Consider the following 16687-nt stretch of genomic DNA (forward strand, 5'->3'; position numbering starts at 1 on the left):
GAGGCTCCACGTTGCACGAGGACCCCGCGTTGCACAAGGCCCCCACGTTGCACGAGGCTCTGTGTTGCACGAGGCTGCCATTGCACAAGGCTGCTGTCACGTGACGTCACCGTTGCACGAGGCCCCGTGTTGCACGAGGCCCCCCCCCCCCGTTGTCCAGGCCCTCCCTTCTGCGTCCCTTGCACGTCCTCCTTGGAGGTGCTCACGAGGGGGGGCACAAGGCTGCACGTTGCACGAGGGCTGAGCATCTCCTGCGGCAGCCGTTGCACAATGCCGTGCATTGCACGAGGCCGCCTTTGCACGAGGCGAGGCATTGCACGTGGGGCTGGGTGGCACAAGGCCGTGCTTTGCACGAGGCCATGTGTTGCACGAGGCTGTGCTTGGCACGGGGGGGGGGGTTGTATTGCATGAGGTTGTGCATCGCACGAGGCCACACATTGCACAGTGTCGTGCCTTGCACGAGGGCTCCACAGCACAAGGTTGTGCACCGCGTGGAGCGTGCATCGCACGAGGCTTCTGTGCACTGCACAGTGTGGTGCACTGCACGATGCCCTTGCTGCAGAACACGTGCATTGCACAGCGCCATGCACTGCACGATTTTGTGCATCATGAAAGTGGTCGGTTTGCAAAAGGCATTGCACAAGGCCGTGCATTGCACAAGGTCGTGCATTGCACAAGGTCGTGCATTGCACAAGGCTGCACATTGCACAAGGCCGTGCATTGCACAAGACCGTGCATTGCACAAGGCTGCGCATTGCACAAGGCCGTGCATTGCACAAGGCTGCGCATTGCACAAGGTCGTGCATTGCACAAGGCTGCACATTGCACAAGGCTGTGCATTGCACAAGACTGTGCATTGCACGAGGCTACCGTTGCACAACACTGTGCGCTGCACTCCAATGCAGAAGGTTGTGCACCACACAAGCAGTTCCTTGCTGAACCCTGTGCATTGCACAACCCTGTGGATTGCACGAGGCCACCACTGAAGAGCGCTGTGCATTGCACAAGTCCTCGATTCCATAAGCTGTGCATTGCACACCCAAGCATTGCACAAGTCCTTCAATGCAAAAGGCCATGAGCTGCACAACGCCGGGCGTTGCACAAGTCTTTCATTGCAAAAGGCCATGCACTGCGTAACGCTGTGCATCGCACAAAGCCCTTCGTTGCAAGAAACCCCGTGCACTCCACAAGGTCGTCATTGCAAAACACAGTGCATTGCACAACGCTGAGCATTGCACAGCTGCTTCACTGCAAGAGGCTGTGCATTGCACGGGTGCTTCACGGCACAAGGCTGTGCATCACAAAGCTCCACACATCACACAAGTCCATCGTTGCAAGAAACTGCACCGCAGAAGGTCTTCTTTGCACAAGATTGTGCATTGCACAGCGCTGTGCATCACACGAACCCCTCCTTGCAAAAGGCCACGCGCTGCACAAAGTCTTCATTACAAAACGCTGTGCACTGCATGACGCCGTGCGTTACGCGCTTCCTTCAGTGCAGATCATGCATTGCACAGCACCGTGCGTTGCAATACTGCTTCACCACAAAAACCTGTGCGTTGCACGCGGGTTTCATTGCAGAAGGCTGTGCATTGTGCAGCACTGTTCATTGCACGAGTCCTTCACTACTGACAGTTGTGCATGGCACAAATCCTTCACTGCCAAAGTGCATGCATTGCACCAGGCCTTCACTGCAAAAGCCCGTGCATTGCACGACAATGTCCATTGCACAATTCTTTCATTGCAAAACCCTGTGTATTGCATGGCACCGTGCACTGCACAAGGCCCTCATTGCAGAAGCCTGTGCTTTGCACAACACTGTGCATTGCACAACTGCTTCGCTGCAAAAGCCTGTGCACTGCACAATGCTGTGAGTTGCACGAGTGCTTCATTGGGAAAGCCCGTGCATTGCACAACACTGTGCATGGCACAAGTAGCACAAGTCCTTCATTGTAAAGCCAGTGTTTTGCACAACACATTGCACAACTTTACTGCAAAAGCCCGTGCGTTGTGCAATGCTGTGCGTTACACATGGTGCAGCACTGTGCATTACAAAGGGCTTCATTGAAGGCTGTGCTTTGCACAACAATGTGCATTGCACAACTCCTTCACTGCAAAAGCCCGTGCATTGCGCAGTGCCATGCATCACACAACTCCTTCATTGCAATAAGTTGTACACCGCACAACCTCGTTCATCGCACAAGTCCTTCACTGAAAAAAACTGTGCACTGCACATCACTGTGCATTGCACAAGTGCTTCTTTGCAAAAGCCCGTGCACCGCACAATACCGTGCATTGCACAAGTGCTTTATTGCAAAGAGCAGTACATTGCACAACACCGTGCATCACCCAAGTGTTTCGTTGCAAAGTCTGCGCATTGCACAACACTATGCATTGCACAAGTGTTTCATTGCAAAAATCAGTGCATTGCACAGTGCCGTGCATTGGACAGGCACCTCATTGAAAAAGTCAGTGTGTTGCACAACGCTGTGCATTGCACAGGTACTTCAATGAAAAAACCTGTGCATTGCAAAACGCTGTGAACTGCACAGGTGCTTCATTGCAAAAGTTGGTGCACTGCACAGTGTTGTGCATTGCACAAGTACTTCATTGCAAAAGTTGGTGCACTGCACAGTATTGTGCATTGCACGAGTACTTCATTGCAAAAGTTGGTGCATTGCACAACACTGTGCATTGCACAAGAACTTCATTGCAAAAGTCAGTGCATTGTACAGTGTTGTGCATTGCACAGGTCCTTCATTGCAAAAGTCAGTGCATTGTACAACACCATACACTGCACAGGTACCTCATTGCAAAAGTTGGTGCATTGCACAACACTGTGCATTGCACGAGAACTTCATTGCAGACGTCGGTGCATTGCACGGTGCCGTGCATTGCACAGGTCCTTCACTGCAAAATCTGGTGCATTGCACAACACCGTGCATCACACACGTTTTCCGCTGCAGAAAGCCCGTGCATTGCACGTCCCCGTGCATCACACGAGAACATCCTTGCAAAAATCAGTGCGCGGCACAACCCCCTGCACTGCACAAGCGCTTCGCCACGACCCCCCCTGTGCGTCGCCCACCCCCGTGCACCGCACAAGCGCTTCGCTGCAAAAAGCTGCGCGTCGCCCACCCCCGCCGCAGCCCTTGGCCCCGACCCCATGCACCGCCCGCCCCCCGTGCACCCCCCCTGCTCCCTCCATCGCCCCCCCCCAGAACACAGGGAGGGGGGGAGAAGAAGGGGAGCAACATCGGGGCGGGGAGACGGGGGGGGCGGGAAGGGGGGGGGAGTTTTGGGGTGCGTACGGGGAGGGGAGGGGGGGGTCAGATCTGCGTCTCCTGCACGTTCTCCTTGGAGGGGCTCTTGAAGAGCAGCGGTTCGTGCACGGAGTTGAGCAGCGGGTTCTTGCCGCAGCCCAGCGCCGCCCCGCTGTTGCCGTAGTGGGCGGCGAAGGCGGCGTAGCGGTCGAGGTGGTCGCGCTCCAAAGCCGGCAGCGCCAAGCGGCTGTCCCCAGCCGTCCCCCCCCCGGCGCCCCCGGCAGCCCCAGCCAGCTCGCCTCCACGTTGACGATCTCCACGGCGCGCGCGGGGCCGCCCCGGTGCTTGTGGCGCTGGTGCTGCTTGCGCAGCTTGTAGAAGGCCACCAGCATGACGGCCGCCATGAAGGTGATGGCCACGAAGCAGCCGATGATGATCTTGGTGGTCTTCAGCACGTCGTCCAGGTCCTGCAACCCCCCGCCCGCCCCCGCCGCCGCCGCCGTGATGGGGACGGTGAAAGGTTTTGCCGGTGGCGCGGGTGGCCGGCGCCGCCGTGGAGCCCCCCGCCGCCTCCCAGCCGGCGGTGGGCGCCGGGGCCGTTTGGGGGGCCGGCTCTTCGCCGCCGGCGTCGGTGGTCTCCACCGTGACGGTGGTGAAATAGGTGTAACCGGTGGCGGCTGCAGCAGCGGCGGCGGCGGCGGCGGCGGCGGCGTCGGCGGCCGAGACGTTGAGGGTGGCCGAGGCGGTGGTGTTGCCGGCGGCGTTGGTGACCATGCAGGTGTACTGCCCCGTGTCCTGCACGGTGACGTTGGTGAAGTTGAGCGTGCCGTCGTGCAGGACCGAGATGCGCACCCGGTAGGAGCCGTGCGTCATCAGCGTCCCGTTGGGGGTCAACCAGTTGACCGAGGTCATGGCGGTGCCGGTGCGGCACTTGAGCTCGGCCGCCATCCCCTCGGTGACGTTGAGGTCGGCGGGGGGCTCCACGATGACGGGGGCGTAGCAGGTGAAGTGGCCGGGCTCCAGCTCGCCCAGGTAGCGCCCCCGCAAGGGCGGCGGGGCGTGACAGCGGGGCGCAGCAACTGGTGTTACTGGGGACGGTCTCGCGGAGCCACCAGGACAGCCAGAGGACGTCGCAGTCGCAGCGCCAGGGGTTGTGGTGCAGGTGGACCCGCTCCAGGCGGTGCAAGGGGGCGAAGAGGTCGTGGGGGCAGCGAGGCCAGCTCGTTGTGCGCCAGGTTGAGCTCCTCCAACGCCTTCAGGTCGTCGAAGGCGTTGCGCTCCACCGCCGCCACCCTGGCGTGCATCAACCACAGCTTCCTCAAGCTGCTCAAGCCTTGGAAAGAGCCCGGGCGGACGCGCCCCAAGCGGTTCCCCGAAAGCTCCAGCTCCTCCAGGCGCACCAGGGCCGTCAGGTTGGGGATCTCCTTCAGGTTGCACATGCCCAGGTTCAGGTAGCGCAGGTTGACCAAGCCCTCGAACGCCGCCTCCGAGATGTACTCCAAGCGCTTCAGCTCGCCCAGGTCCAAGCGGCGCAAGGAGGGGACGCGGTTGAAGGCGTAGGAGGGGATGCTCTCGATGGGGTTGTTGCGCAGCCACAGCTCCCGCAGCTTGGAGAGGTACTCGAAGGCCTGGGTGGGCACGGTGGTGAGGCGGTTGTCGAAGAGCTCCAGGGTGTTGAGGTTGGGCAGCCCGTTGAAGGCGCCCACCTCCACCTTGCGCACCAGGTTGCGGCTCAGCTGCAGGATCTCCAGGTGCCGCAGGTGCTTGAAGGTGTCGGTGCGGATCACCTGGATGTGGTTCTCCTGCAGGTTCAGGTAGCGGGTGTTGACCGAGATGCTGGCCGGCACCTCCAGCAGCTCGCGGCGGGTGCAAATCACCCGGCTGGCCTGGTTGCTGCACGAGCAGGCGGCGGGGCAGGAGGTGGGGGCGGCCGCCGGCGCCGCCGGGGCCAGCAGCAGCAGCAGCAGCAGCAGCAGCGCCGGCGCCGGCGGCAGCGGCATCCTAAGGGGCGCCGGCATGGCCAAGGGGCATCCTCTGGCTTCAGGGGCCCGGGTGGTGCTGCAAGGCGAGGGGAGAAGGGTTAGAAGGGGGGGGCAGCGAGAGGGGGAGCAAAGGAGGGGGCGTGGGGGTGATTGGGGGTGCTCTGGAGGTGCAACGAGCCATGCACGGGCAGCTCGGTGCAATGTGCACCATGCACGGGTGATGCAACATGTCGTGCATGGGCATCGTTGGTGCAATTCATCATGCATAAGCAGTTCCATGCAACATGCACCATGCACGGGTGATGCAACATGTTGTGCATGGGCATAGTTGGTGCAATTCATCGTGTAGAAGCAGTTCCATGCAACATGCACCATGCACAGATGGTGCAACGTGTCGTGCATGGGCATCGTTGGTGCAATTCATCATGCATAAGCAGTTCCATGTAATATGCGCCATGCACGGATGTTGCAACATCGTGCATGTGCACGGTTGGTGCAACACATCACATACAAGCAGTTCTGTGCAATATGCACCATGCAGGAGCAGTGCAAGGTAGCATGCATGGATGTGCTTGATGCAGTGCACCATGCACGGGCAGCTCAGCGCAATGTTCGTGCTGCATGGGCAATGCAACGCGTTGTGCATGGGAAAAGTTGGCGCCATGCACCATGCACAGGCAGCTCTGTGTGATATGCACCATGCACGGTTGCTGCAACATGTCATGCATGGGCAAGGTTGATGCCATGCATTGTGCATGGGCGGCTCGGTGCAATATGCACCATGCACAGGTGATGCAACGTGTTGTGCATGGGCATGGTTGATGCAATGCGCCATGCACGGGGAGCTTGGTGCAACGTGCACTGTGCATGCCCAGTGCAATGGATTGTGCATGGGCATAGTTAATGCCATGCACCACATACAGGCAGTTTGGTGCAATTTGCACCATGCACAGGCAGTGCAACCTGTGTCGTGCATGGGCACAGTCAATGCAATGCAATGCATCGTGCATGGGCAGTTTGGTGCAATATGCACAGCGCATGGTCGATGCAACATGCCGTGCATGGGCATGCTCAATGCAATGCATTATGCATGGGTGGCTTAGTGCATCATGCAAGGGCAATGCAACACGTGTGTGGGCATGATTGATGTGATGCACCTTGCACAGGCCATGCAATGCGTGTTGCATGTGCATGTGCAGTGCAATGCATCCTGCATGGCCGCCTTGCTGCAATATGCACCATAAAGAAGCAATGAAAGGCATCCTGCATGTGCATGAGCAGTGCAATGCACCATGCACAGGCAGCTCAGTGCAAATCTGCACCATGCGCAGGCCATGCAATGCACAGCGTGTGTGCACCAAAAAAGCAGTGCACCAGCCACAGGCAATGCAATGCATTGTGCACATGCACACGCAACCCAAAGCAATGTTCATGGATGCCTTGGTGCAATGTGCACTATGCAAGGGCCGTGCAATGCATTGTGAGTGTGCAAAGCAACGAAATGCACTGTGCATGGGCAGCTTGGTGCAAAATCACTGTGCAAGGGCTGTGCAATGCATTGCACACGTGTGCAAGCAATGCAGCTGCGCTTTGCACAGCCATGTCAGTGCAATGTGGGCCATGCAATGCACCTTGCATGCTGGTTGCTGCAAGTCCCATGCCTCCCAGCAGCACCAGCACCATGGAGTGGCTCCCAGCACTGCACACGCGTGTGCATGCACATCCCTGCACACACCAAGGTGCCTGCAGTTGCATGCACACACACACACGTGCAGCCTGTTGTGACACAAGCACATGATGTGTACACACCTCCACGTGCAAATGCACACGTTTGGGCAGCCAAGCATGCATGCACGTGCACACGCACCCAGGTGCACACCTGTGGAGTGCAAGCAGGTGTGCAAGCAAGCACACGCGTGTGCAACCCCCTCCTTGAACACTCCCTCCTCATCCTTGCACATATCCATGTATGTGCACACGTGTGTGCAACACCGTGCCAGTCCCAAGCACACATCCTGGAACACACCTGTGTGCACGCACAGCCACGCACACCTCCTTGCATGCATCCAGGTGCACACACACACACGTGCAACCCCATCGCGTCATAAATCCACGTGCACACACTTCTACGTGCGCACACACGCGTGTGCAACTCTCCAAACAAATGCACACACACCTCCCTGCACACTCACACTCATGTTTGCCCACTTATGCCCGCAAACATCTCTGTGCACAAACACTCGTGCAACTCCATCCTTGCACAAATGAGCATGCGCTTCTCTGTGCGTGCAGACACGTGTGTGCAAACCCAGCAGTGCACACAGCTGTGTGCAAACGTGCAATCCATCCGTGCACACACACCTCCCTGCACAGAACCACGTGTGCCACACGTGTGCAACCCCATCCTTGCACACGCGTGTGCTCGCCTGTGCATGCACATGCATGCATCCCCGCTGCAGCCCAGATGCATGCACACACCCATGCGCAAGCACACGTGCATGCAACCCCATCTCTTCACACATCCACGTGCAAACACGCATCCACACCATGCACACGCGTGTGCAGCTGCATCCTTGCATCCATGTGCATGCACACGGCGTGTGCAACACCATCTCCTACCCTCGCCACGTGCACGCGCCTCCCTGCACAACCCCACGTGCACGCACACCGCGTGTGAAGCCCCCCCCCCTCCCAAATTTCCACGCTCACATCCCACCTGCGCGGTGCACGCGCGCGTGCAAACCCCGCCCTGTGCGCACGCCCACGCCTGCGCCCCCCCCCTCCCTCCTCCCAATCCCTGCACCCTGCGCGCGCCCGGGCCCCCTTCCCCCTCCCCATTCATGCGTGCTTGTGCACACCCCCCCCCCCGTGCATGCACACGCGTGTGCAACGCCCCCCACCCTCCCCTCCCTGCACCCATGGGTTGCCACCGCACGCACCGTCCCCGCCGGGGGGGCCCCGCCTGCACCCAGCACCCCTCGGCCGCGCCGCCTTCGTCCTCCTCCTCCTCCTCCTCCTCCTCCTCCTCTTCCTCCCCCCTTCCCCTTCCTGCCCTCCCCCCTTCCTGCTCCCACCCCCCCCGCGCCCCTTCCCCTTCCTGCCCCCCCCCCTTTTTGCGCCCCCCCCCCCCTCCCCCCCCCCCGGCTTCTCCGCTGCATCCCCGGCCTGCACCGGGGGCTGCGCCCAGCGCTGCAGCCCCCCCCCTCTCCCTGCACCCCCCCCCCCACCCCCAAATCCTGCACCCCCCCCTCTTGCCCCCCCACCCCCCACCCTTTCTGCACCCCCTTTTTGCACCCCCCCCTCCTCGCACCCCCGGCTTGCATCGCCTTCTTGCACCACTCCTTGCACCTGCAGCTTGCAGCATTTTCTTGCACCCCCCCTCCTTGCACCCCCCCTTGCACCCCCCCTCCTTGCACCCCCCCTCCTTGCACCCCCTCCTTGCACCCCCTCTTTGCAGCCCCCCCTTGCACCCCCTCCTTGCACCCCCCCCTCCTTGCACCCCCTCCTTGCACCCCTCTTTGCACCACTTGCACCCCCTCTTGCACCCCCCCTCCTTGCACCCTGCGCCCCCCCTTGCACCCCCCCTTGCACCCAATTTCTTGCACCCCTCCTTTCTGCCCCCCCCACTTTGCAACACCCCTTGCGCCCCCTTTTTGCATCTTTTTTGCACCCCAACTTGCATCACTCCCGTGCACCCCCCTTTCTTGCAGCGCTGCTTCTTGCACCCCACCTTTGTGCCCCCCCTTTTTTGCCCCCCTTTCTCACCTATCCCCCCCCCTTGCACCCCCCCCTTTGCACTTCCTTGCACCCCATTTCCCCCCCCGTCCCTCCCCCCCCTTTTCCCCCATCTCCTGCCTCTTCTCGCGCCCCCTTCTTGCACCCCCACCTTTCTGCACCCCCTTTTTTGCACCACTTCCCCCCTTTACCCCCCCAGCCCCCCCCCCCATCCCCCCCCCCTCATTAGTCTTTCCAAGCACACGGCGGTGCAGCCCCCCGCCGCCCCCCGGCCCAGCGGCCCCCGCGGCTGCCGCGGCCCGAGCAGCAGCGCCCGTGGCCCCCGGCACTGCATGGACCCCCCCCCGGCATTGCACGGACCCCCCCCATAATTGCACGGACCCCCCCCATAATTGCACAGACCCCCCCATAATTGCACGGACCCCCCCCAGCATTGCACAAGGCCCCTGAGCATTGCATGCCCCCCCCCAACACTGCACAGCCCCCCCCCCACTGCACAGCCCCCCCCTCACTGCAAAGACCCCCCCCACAATGCAAAGACCCCCCCCCAGCATTGCATGGGCCCCCCCCGAATTGCACGGGCCCCCCCCCAGCACTGCACACACCCCCTGGCATTGCACGTGTGTGTCCCCCCCCCCCACGTGCACTGCACCCCCAAAGTGCACTGCGCCCTCAGCTGCACCAAAATCGCTGCGCTGCACCCCAAAAATTGCATTGCACGCTGCACTGTGACCCCCCCCCTTTGCACTGCACCCCGAAATTGTGTTGCGCACTGCACTGTGACCCCCCCAATTTGCACTGCACCCCCAAATTGCATTGCACACTGCACTGTGACCCCCAAATTTACACTGCGTGATGCGCTGCACCCCAAAAATGCATTGCACATTGCACTGCGCCCCCAAATTGCGTTGCACACTGCACTGCGCCCCCCCCCCATTTGCGCTGCACCCCAAAATTGCATTGCGCACTGCACTGCACCCCCCCCAAATTTGCACTGCATGATGCACAGCACCCCAAAAATTGCATTGCACACTGCACTGCACCCCCCCCTTTTGACTGCACCCCAAAAAATGCATTGCACACTGCACTGTGACCCCCCCTTTGCACTGCACCCCAAAATTGCATTGCGCACTGCACTGCGACCCCCCCCCATTTGCACTGCACATTGCACTGCACCCCAAAAATTGCATTGCACACTGCACTGCACCCCCCGAATTTGCACTGCATGATGCACTGCACCCCAAATTGCATTGCACACTGCACTGCACCCCCCCATTTGCACTGCACCCCAAAATTGCATTGCACACTGCGCTGTGCCCCCCCAATTTGCGCTGCACCCCCAAAATTGCATTGCACACTGCACTGCACACCCCCCCCTTTGCACTGGACATTGCACTGCGCCCCGAATTGTGTTGCACACTGCACTGCGCCCCCCCATTTGCGCTGCACCCCAAAATTGCATTGCACACTGCACTACGTCCCCCAAATTTGCACTGCGCATTGCACTGCACCCCGAAATTGTGTTGCACACTGCACTGCACCCCCCCAATTTGCCACTGTGCCCCCCGATTTGCACTGCAACCCCAAAATTGCGTTGCACGTTGCACTGCACCCCTAAATGCATTGCACACTGCACTGCACCCCCCCCCAATTTGCACTGCATGATGCACTGCACCCCAAATTTGCACTGCACCCCCCTCGTGCATTGCACCCCCCTCGTGCACTGCGCCCCCGAGCAGCGCTGGGCCGTGCACCCCAAAATGCCCCCGTGCACTGCACGTGTGTCCCCCCGTGTCCCCCCCCTGTGCCCCCCCCGCGCCAGTGCACTGCACCGGGAATGAGTTAATTGAGCGTTAAATTAACGAGCCGGGGAGCGTGCAAGGGCTGGGTGCAAGCCGCCGGGGGGGGGGGGGGGGGGTGCACGAGGAGTCCGGCTTTGCACGAGGAGCGTGCACGGGGGGGGGGGCACGAGGGTGCAAAGCTGGGCCGTGCACACGCGTGTGCACGCTTGCACGCTCGTGTTTGCACACGTTTGCACCGCACAAAGCACACGTGCAACCCCCCCCTCCCCCCCCCCCCACGTGCACACACACGCACACACGTGCACACACCCCCCCCCCCCAGTAGAGCCAGGGAACTGGGACCAGTTTGACGGCCCTGGAAGGAGCTGGGGGGGCCCTATAGGCCCTATAGAGCACGGGGAGCCCTGCGGGGGGGTCCTATAGGGCCAGGGGGGCCCTATAGGGTGAGGGGGGGTCCTATAGGGTGAGGGGGGTCCTATAGGGTGAGGGGGGTCCTATAGGCCCCTATAGAGCCAGGGGAGCCCTACAGGGGGGTCCTATAGAGCCAGGGGGGCCCTATAGGGTCTAGGGGGGTCCTATAGGGCCCTATAGAGCATGGGGAGCCCTATGGGGGGTCCCTATAGAGCCAGGGGGGCCCTATAGGGTGAGGGGGGGTCCTATAGACCCTATAGAGCATGGGGAGCCCTATAGGTGGGTCCTATAGAGCCAAGGGGAGCCCTATAGGGTCCTAGGGGGTCCTATAGCCCCTATAGAGCCTGGGGAGCCCTATGGGGTGAGGGGGGGCCCTATAGGCCCTATAGAGCCTGGGGAGCCCTGCGGGGGGGTCCTATAGAGCCAGGGGAGCCCTATAGGGTCTAGGGGGTTCCTATAGGCCCTATAGAGCCAGGGGAGCCCTATGGGGGGGTCCTATAGAGCCAAGGGAGCCCTATAGGGTGAGGGGGGTCCTATAGGCCCTATAGAGCCAGGGGAGCCCTGCGGGGGGGGTCCTATAGAGCCAGGGGGGCCCTATAGGGTGAGGGGGGTCCTATAGACCCTATAGAGCATGGGGAGCCCTACGGGGGGGTCCTATAGCCCCTATAGAGCCAGGGGAGCCCTATAGGGTGAGGGGGGTCCTATAGCCCCTATAGAGCCTGGGGAGCCCTATAGGGTGAGGGGGGCCCTATAGACCCTATAGAGCCAGGGGAGCCCTATGGGGGGGGGTCCTATAGAGCCAGGGAAGCCCTATAGGGTGAGGGGGGTCCTGTAGCCCCTATAGACCCAGGGGAGCCCTATGGGGGGGTCCTATAGAGCCAAGGGGAGCCCTATAGGGTCTAGGGGGTCCCTATAGCCCCTATAGAGCCAGGGGAGCCCTATAGGGTGAGGGGGTCCTAGGGCCCCTATAGAGCCAGGGGAGCCCTATAGGGTGAGGGGGGGCCTATAGCCCCTATAGAGCCAGGGAGCCCTACGGGGGGGTCCTATAGAGCCAGGGGGGCCCTATAGGGTGAGGGGGGTCCTATAGACCCTATAGAGCCTGGGGAGCCCTATAGGGTGAGGGGGGTCCTATAGCCCCTATAGAGCCAGGGGAGCCCTACGGGGGGGTCCTATAGAGCCAGGGGGGCCCTATAGGGTGAGGGGGGTCCTATAGACCCTATAGAGCCTGGGGAGCCCTATGGGGTGAGGGGGGGTCCTATAGACCCTATAGAGGCATGGGGAGCCCTATACGGGGGTCCTATAGAGCCAGGGGAGCCCTATAGGGTGAGGGGGGTCCTATAGAGCCAGGGGAGCCCTGTAGGGTGAGGGGGGGTCCTATAGACCCTATAGAGCCAGGGGATCCCTACGAGGGGGTCCTATAGAGCCAGGGGGAGCCCTATAGGTGAGGGGGGTCCTATAGACCCTATAGAGCCAGGGGAACCCTGTAGGGTGTGTGTGTGGGGTCCCTATAGAGCCAGGGGTGCCCTATAGGTCGGGGGGGGGGGGGGGCGAGGGCTGTACAGGGCCTGCTGGGGGGCCCTATAGCCCCTATAGGGCCAGGGGGATGGGGGGAAGCCCGGTGAGCTGCAGGGATCCCTATAGCCCCTATGGGGGGGGGATGACCGGAGGGACCCCTATAGATTTTATGGGGTTGGGGGGTGCGGGGGTCCATATAGGGAAACCTGATGGGAGGGGGGGGGCTATAGTCCCTATAGGGTCAGGCAAAGGGTCCCTATAGGGCTGGGGGGGGGCCTATGGGGTGAGAGAGGCCGGGCACAGAGCCCCTATGGGGGGGGGGGGGGGGGGGCGCGGCACTATAGGATGGGCGGGATGCCGGGGGGGTCGGCAGCCCCTATAGATCCTATAGGACCGGGGGGGGGGGGGGCAGGAGAGGCCCTACAGCCCCTATAGGGCCGGGGGGGGGCAGCAGGGCTGGGGGGGGGGCTATAGGGCCGGGGGGACCCCAGCAAGGCCCCTATAGGTCCTTATAGCTCCTATAGGGTCCTATAGGGCCGGGGGGGGGCAGGGAAGCCCCTATAGGGCCGGGGGGGGGGGTCAGGCCTCACCGCATCCCCTGCCGCGTTGCCCCCCCCCCCCCCATCTCCCGTCGCCGCTGGCAACCATCGCCATGGCGCTGCGCATCCCCCCAAAAAAATTTGGGGACCCCCCAAATTTGCCCCCCCCACCCCCCCACCCCCATAGGGGAGGGTCCCCAGAGTGCGGGGGGGAGGATGTGGGGTTGGGGGGGGAACTGGTTTGTACTGGGGGGGATGCAGGGAGGGATTGGGTTGTACTGGGAGGGATCGGTCTGTACTGGGGGGATTGGGCTGGAATGGGAGGTGGGGACTGGTTTGTACTGGGGGGAGGAAGATGGGGAGTGGTCGTACTGGGGATGCCGGGCAGGGACTGGGCTATACTGGGGGGATGCCAGGGGGGGGACTGGGATATACTGGGAGGGTGGATGAGGAGCTGGCCTGGGCAGGGGGGGTTGCAATGGGGGGGACTGGTTTGTACTGGGAGGGATGCAGAGGAGGGAACTGGTCCCTCCCAGGAGAACTGGGAGGGATGGAGGGGCACTGGGTTGGACTGGAGGATGGAGGGGCACTGGGCTGGACTGGGAGGGATGGAGGGAAACTGGTCTATACTGGGAGGGTGCAGGGAACTGTCTATACTGGGAGGATGCAGGGGAACTGGTCTATACTGGGAGATGGAGGGAAACTGGTCTATACTGGAGGGTGCAGGGGAACTGGTCTATACTGGGAGGATGCAGGGAAATTGGTCTATACTGGGAGGATGGAGGGAAACTGGTCTATACTGGGAGGGATGCAGGCACTGGTCTATACTGGGAGGATGGAGGGGTCTATACTGGGAGGATGGAGGGGAACTGGTCTATACTGGGAGGGATGCATGCACTGGTCTATTACTGGGATCCCGGGCCGCACTCACCGGGCCGGGCCGCAGCATCGCGCTCAGCCCCCGCCGCGCTCAGGGGCGCCGGGGCCGCTCCGGATCCGCTCCGGTTCCGCTCCGGTTCCGCTCCGGATCCGCTCCGGTTCGGCTCCGGTCCGGGCTCGGCTTCGGAGCCGCTCGGGCTCGGGTTCGGCTCCGTTCGGCTCCGTTCGGCTCCGTTCGGGTCGGGTTCGGCTCCGCTCGGGGGCTCGGTTCGGGTTCGGCCGCCTTCGGCTCCGGGTTCGGGCGCCTTCGGCTCCGCTCGGCTCGGGTTCGGCTCCGCTCGGCCCGGGTTCGGCTCCGCTCGGCCCGGGTTCGGCTCCGCTCGGCCCGGGTTCGGCTCCGTTCGGCTCCGCTCGGGTCGGGTTCGGCTCGGCTCGGGCTCAGCCCGAGCGCGGCGGCGCTGCCTCGGGGGGAGGGGAGGGGAGGGGGGGGGGGGGGGAGATGGGGAGGGGGAGGGGGGGGGGAAGGGGGCGGGGCCAGGGGAAGGGGGCGGGGCCACGCCCAGCGCGGGACCCCACGGCGGGAGGGTGTCCCCCGTGTCCCCGTGTCCCCAAATCCCGGTGTCCCCATGTCCCAATGTCCCCAAATCCCGGTGTCCCCATATCCCAGTGTCCCCAAATCCCGGTGTCCCCATGTCCCAATGTCCCCAAATCCCGGTGTCCCCATATCCCAGTGTCCCCAAATCCCGGTGTCCCCATGTCCCAATGTCCCCAAATCCCGGTGTCCCCATATCCCAGTGTCCCCAAATCCCGGTGTCCCCAAATCCCGGTGTCCCCATGTCCCCATGTCCCAATGTCCCCATAGCCATGTGTCCCCCATGTCCCCATGTCCCCAAATCCCAGTGTCCCCATGTCCCCATGTCCCCATGTCCCCAAATCCCGGTGTCCCCATATCCTGGTGTCCCAATATCCCCAATGTCCCCGTGTCCCCAAATCCCAGTGTCCCCAAATCCCGGTGTCCCTGTGACCCCGTGTCCCAATGTCCCCGTGTCCCCAGAGCCATGTGTCCCCATGTCCCCATGTCCCCATGTCCCCAAATCCCCATATCCCGGTGTCCCCATGTCCCCATGTCCCAATATCCCCAATGTCCCCATGTCCCCAAACCCCAGTGTCCCCATATCCCGGTGACACCATGTCCCCATGTCCCAATATCCCCAATGTCCCCGTGGCCCCATATCCCCGTGTCCCCAAATCCCGGTGACACCATGGCCCCATGTCCCAATATCCCCAATGTCCCTGTGTCCCCAAATCCCAGTGTCCCCATATCCCGGTGTCCCCATGTCCCCGTGTCCCAATGTCCCCGTGTCCCCATAGCCATGTGTCCCCAGTGTCCCCATGACCCCATGACCCCACAGGCATGTGTCCCGGTGTCCCCATATCCCCATGTCCCCACATCCCCATGTCCCCATGTCCCTGTGTCCCCATATCCCAGTGTCCCCATATCCCCATGTCCCCATGTCCCCACGTCCCCCATCTCCCCCCACCCCATTGTCCCCTTGTCCCCGTGTCCCCACATCCCCATAACCGTGTCCCCACCCTGAGCCCCACAGTGTCCCCAAATCGCTGTCCCCATGGCCCTGTCCCCACCCCAGGTCCCCTTTCCCCGTGGTGTCCCCAAACCCCGTGTCGTGACCCCGTGTCATCGTGCCGTGTCCCCAAATCCCCGTGTTTTGTCCCCATACCCGTGTGCCCACGTCCCTGTGACCCCCCATGTCCCGGTGACCCTATATCCCCGTGTCCCAGGTCCCTTTGTCCCCCCCATGTTCCCGTGTCCCCATAACCCCGTGTCCCTCTGTCCCGGTGTCCCCATGCTGCCATGCCCCCATTTCGTGTCCCCGTGTCCCCATATCCCAATGTCCCAGTGTCCCCACATCCCAGTGTCCCCATGTCCCCGTGTCCCCATATCCCAATGTCCCAGTGTCCCCATATCCCAGTGTCCCCATATCCCAGTGTCCCACATTCCCATATCCCAGTGTCCCCATGTCCCCATGCCCCGTGTCCCTATATCCCGATGTCCCTATGTCCATGTGTTTTTGTGTCCCCATATCCCCGTGTCCCTATAACCCCATGTCCCCGTGTCCCCATGTCCCCAGGTCCCCACATCCCCGTGTCCCCATAACCCTGTGACTCCATATCCCTGTGACCCCGTGTCCCCATATCCCCATGCCCCCAAAACCCTGTGCCCCCATGTCCCCGTGTCCCCATGTCCCCATGTCCCCATATCCCTGTGTCCCCATAGCCATGTGTCCCTGTGTCCCCAATATCCCAAGTCCCTGTGCCCCCATGTCCCCATATCACCGTGCCCCCATAACCCCATGTCCCCGTGTCCCCATATCTGTGTCCCCATATCCGTGTCCCCATGTCCCGACATCCCCGTGTCCCCATATCCCCATAACCCCATATCCCCGTGTCCCTATAACCCTATAACACTGTGTCCCCATAACCCCGTGTCCCCATGTCCCCGTAACCCCATATCCCCATAACCCTGTGTCCCCATATCCCCA

The 16687-nt window shown here is 62.0% G+C and overlaps 1 protein-coding gene and 1 long non-coding RNA gene across 2 annotated transcripts; one reads left to right on the forward strand and one right to left on the reverse strand.

Moving 5' to 3' along the window:
• The first annotated feature begins 522 nt into the window (after nucleotides 1-522).
• LOC137849058 (uncharacterized) lies at nucleotides 523-950 on the forward strand. Its single transcript, XR_011091652.1, has 3 exons — nucleotides 523-661; nucleotides 764-797; nucleotides 849-950. It is a non-coding gene; the product is annotated as an uncharacterized lncRNA (long non-coding RNA).
• A 2229-nt stretch (nucleotides 951-3179) lies between these two features.
• On the reverse strand, nucleotides 3180-14841 carry LOC137849057 (leucine-rich repeat-containing protein 4B-like). The gene is given in 6 exon segments (XM_068668535.1): nucleotides 3180-3562; nucleotides 3565-3781; nucleotides 3783-4331; nucleotides 4333-4470; nucleotides 4472-5321; nucleotides 14179-14841. Coding segments are annotated over 5 exon segments (1947 nt in total). The 5' UTR covers nucleotides 5282-5321; nucleotides 14179-14841; the 3' UTR covers nucleotides 3180-3329.
• Between the last annotated feature and the right edge of the window lie 1846 nt (nucleotides 14842-16687).

This window comes from Anas acuta, unplaced genomic scaffold, assembly GCF_963932015.1.
Source record: "Anas acuta unplaced genomic scaffold, bAnaAcu1.1 SCAFFOLD_331, whole genome shotgun sequence".
Taxonomy (NCBI): Eukaryota; Metazoa; Chordata; class Aves; order Anseriformes; family Anatidae; genus Anas; species Anas acuta.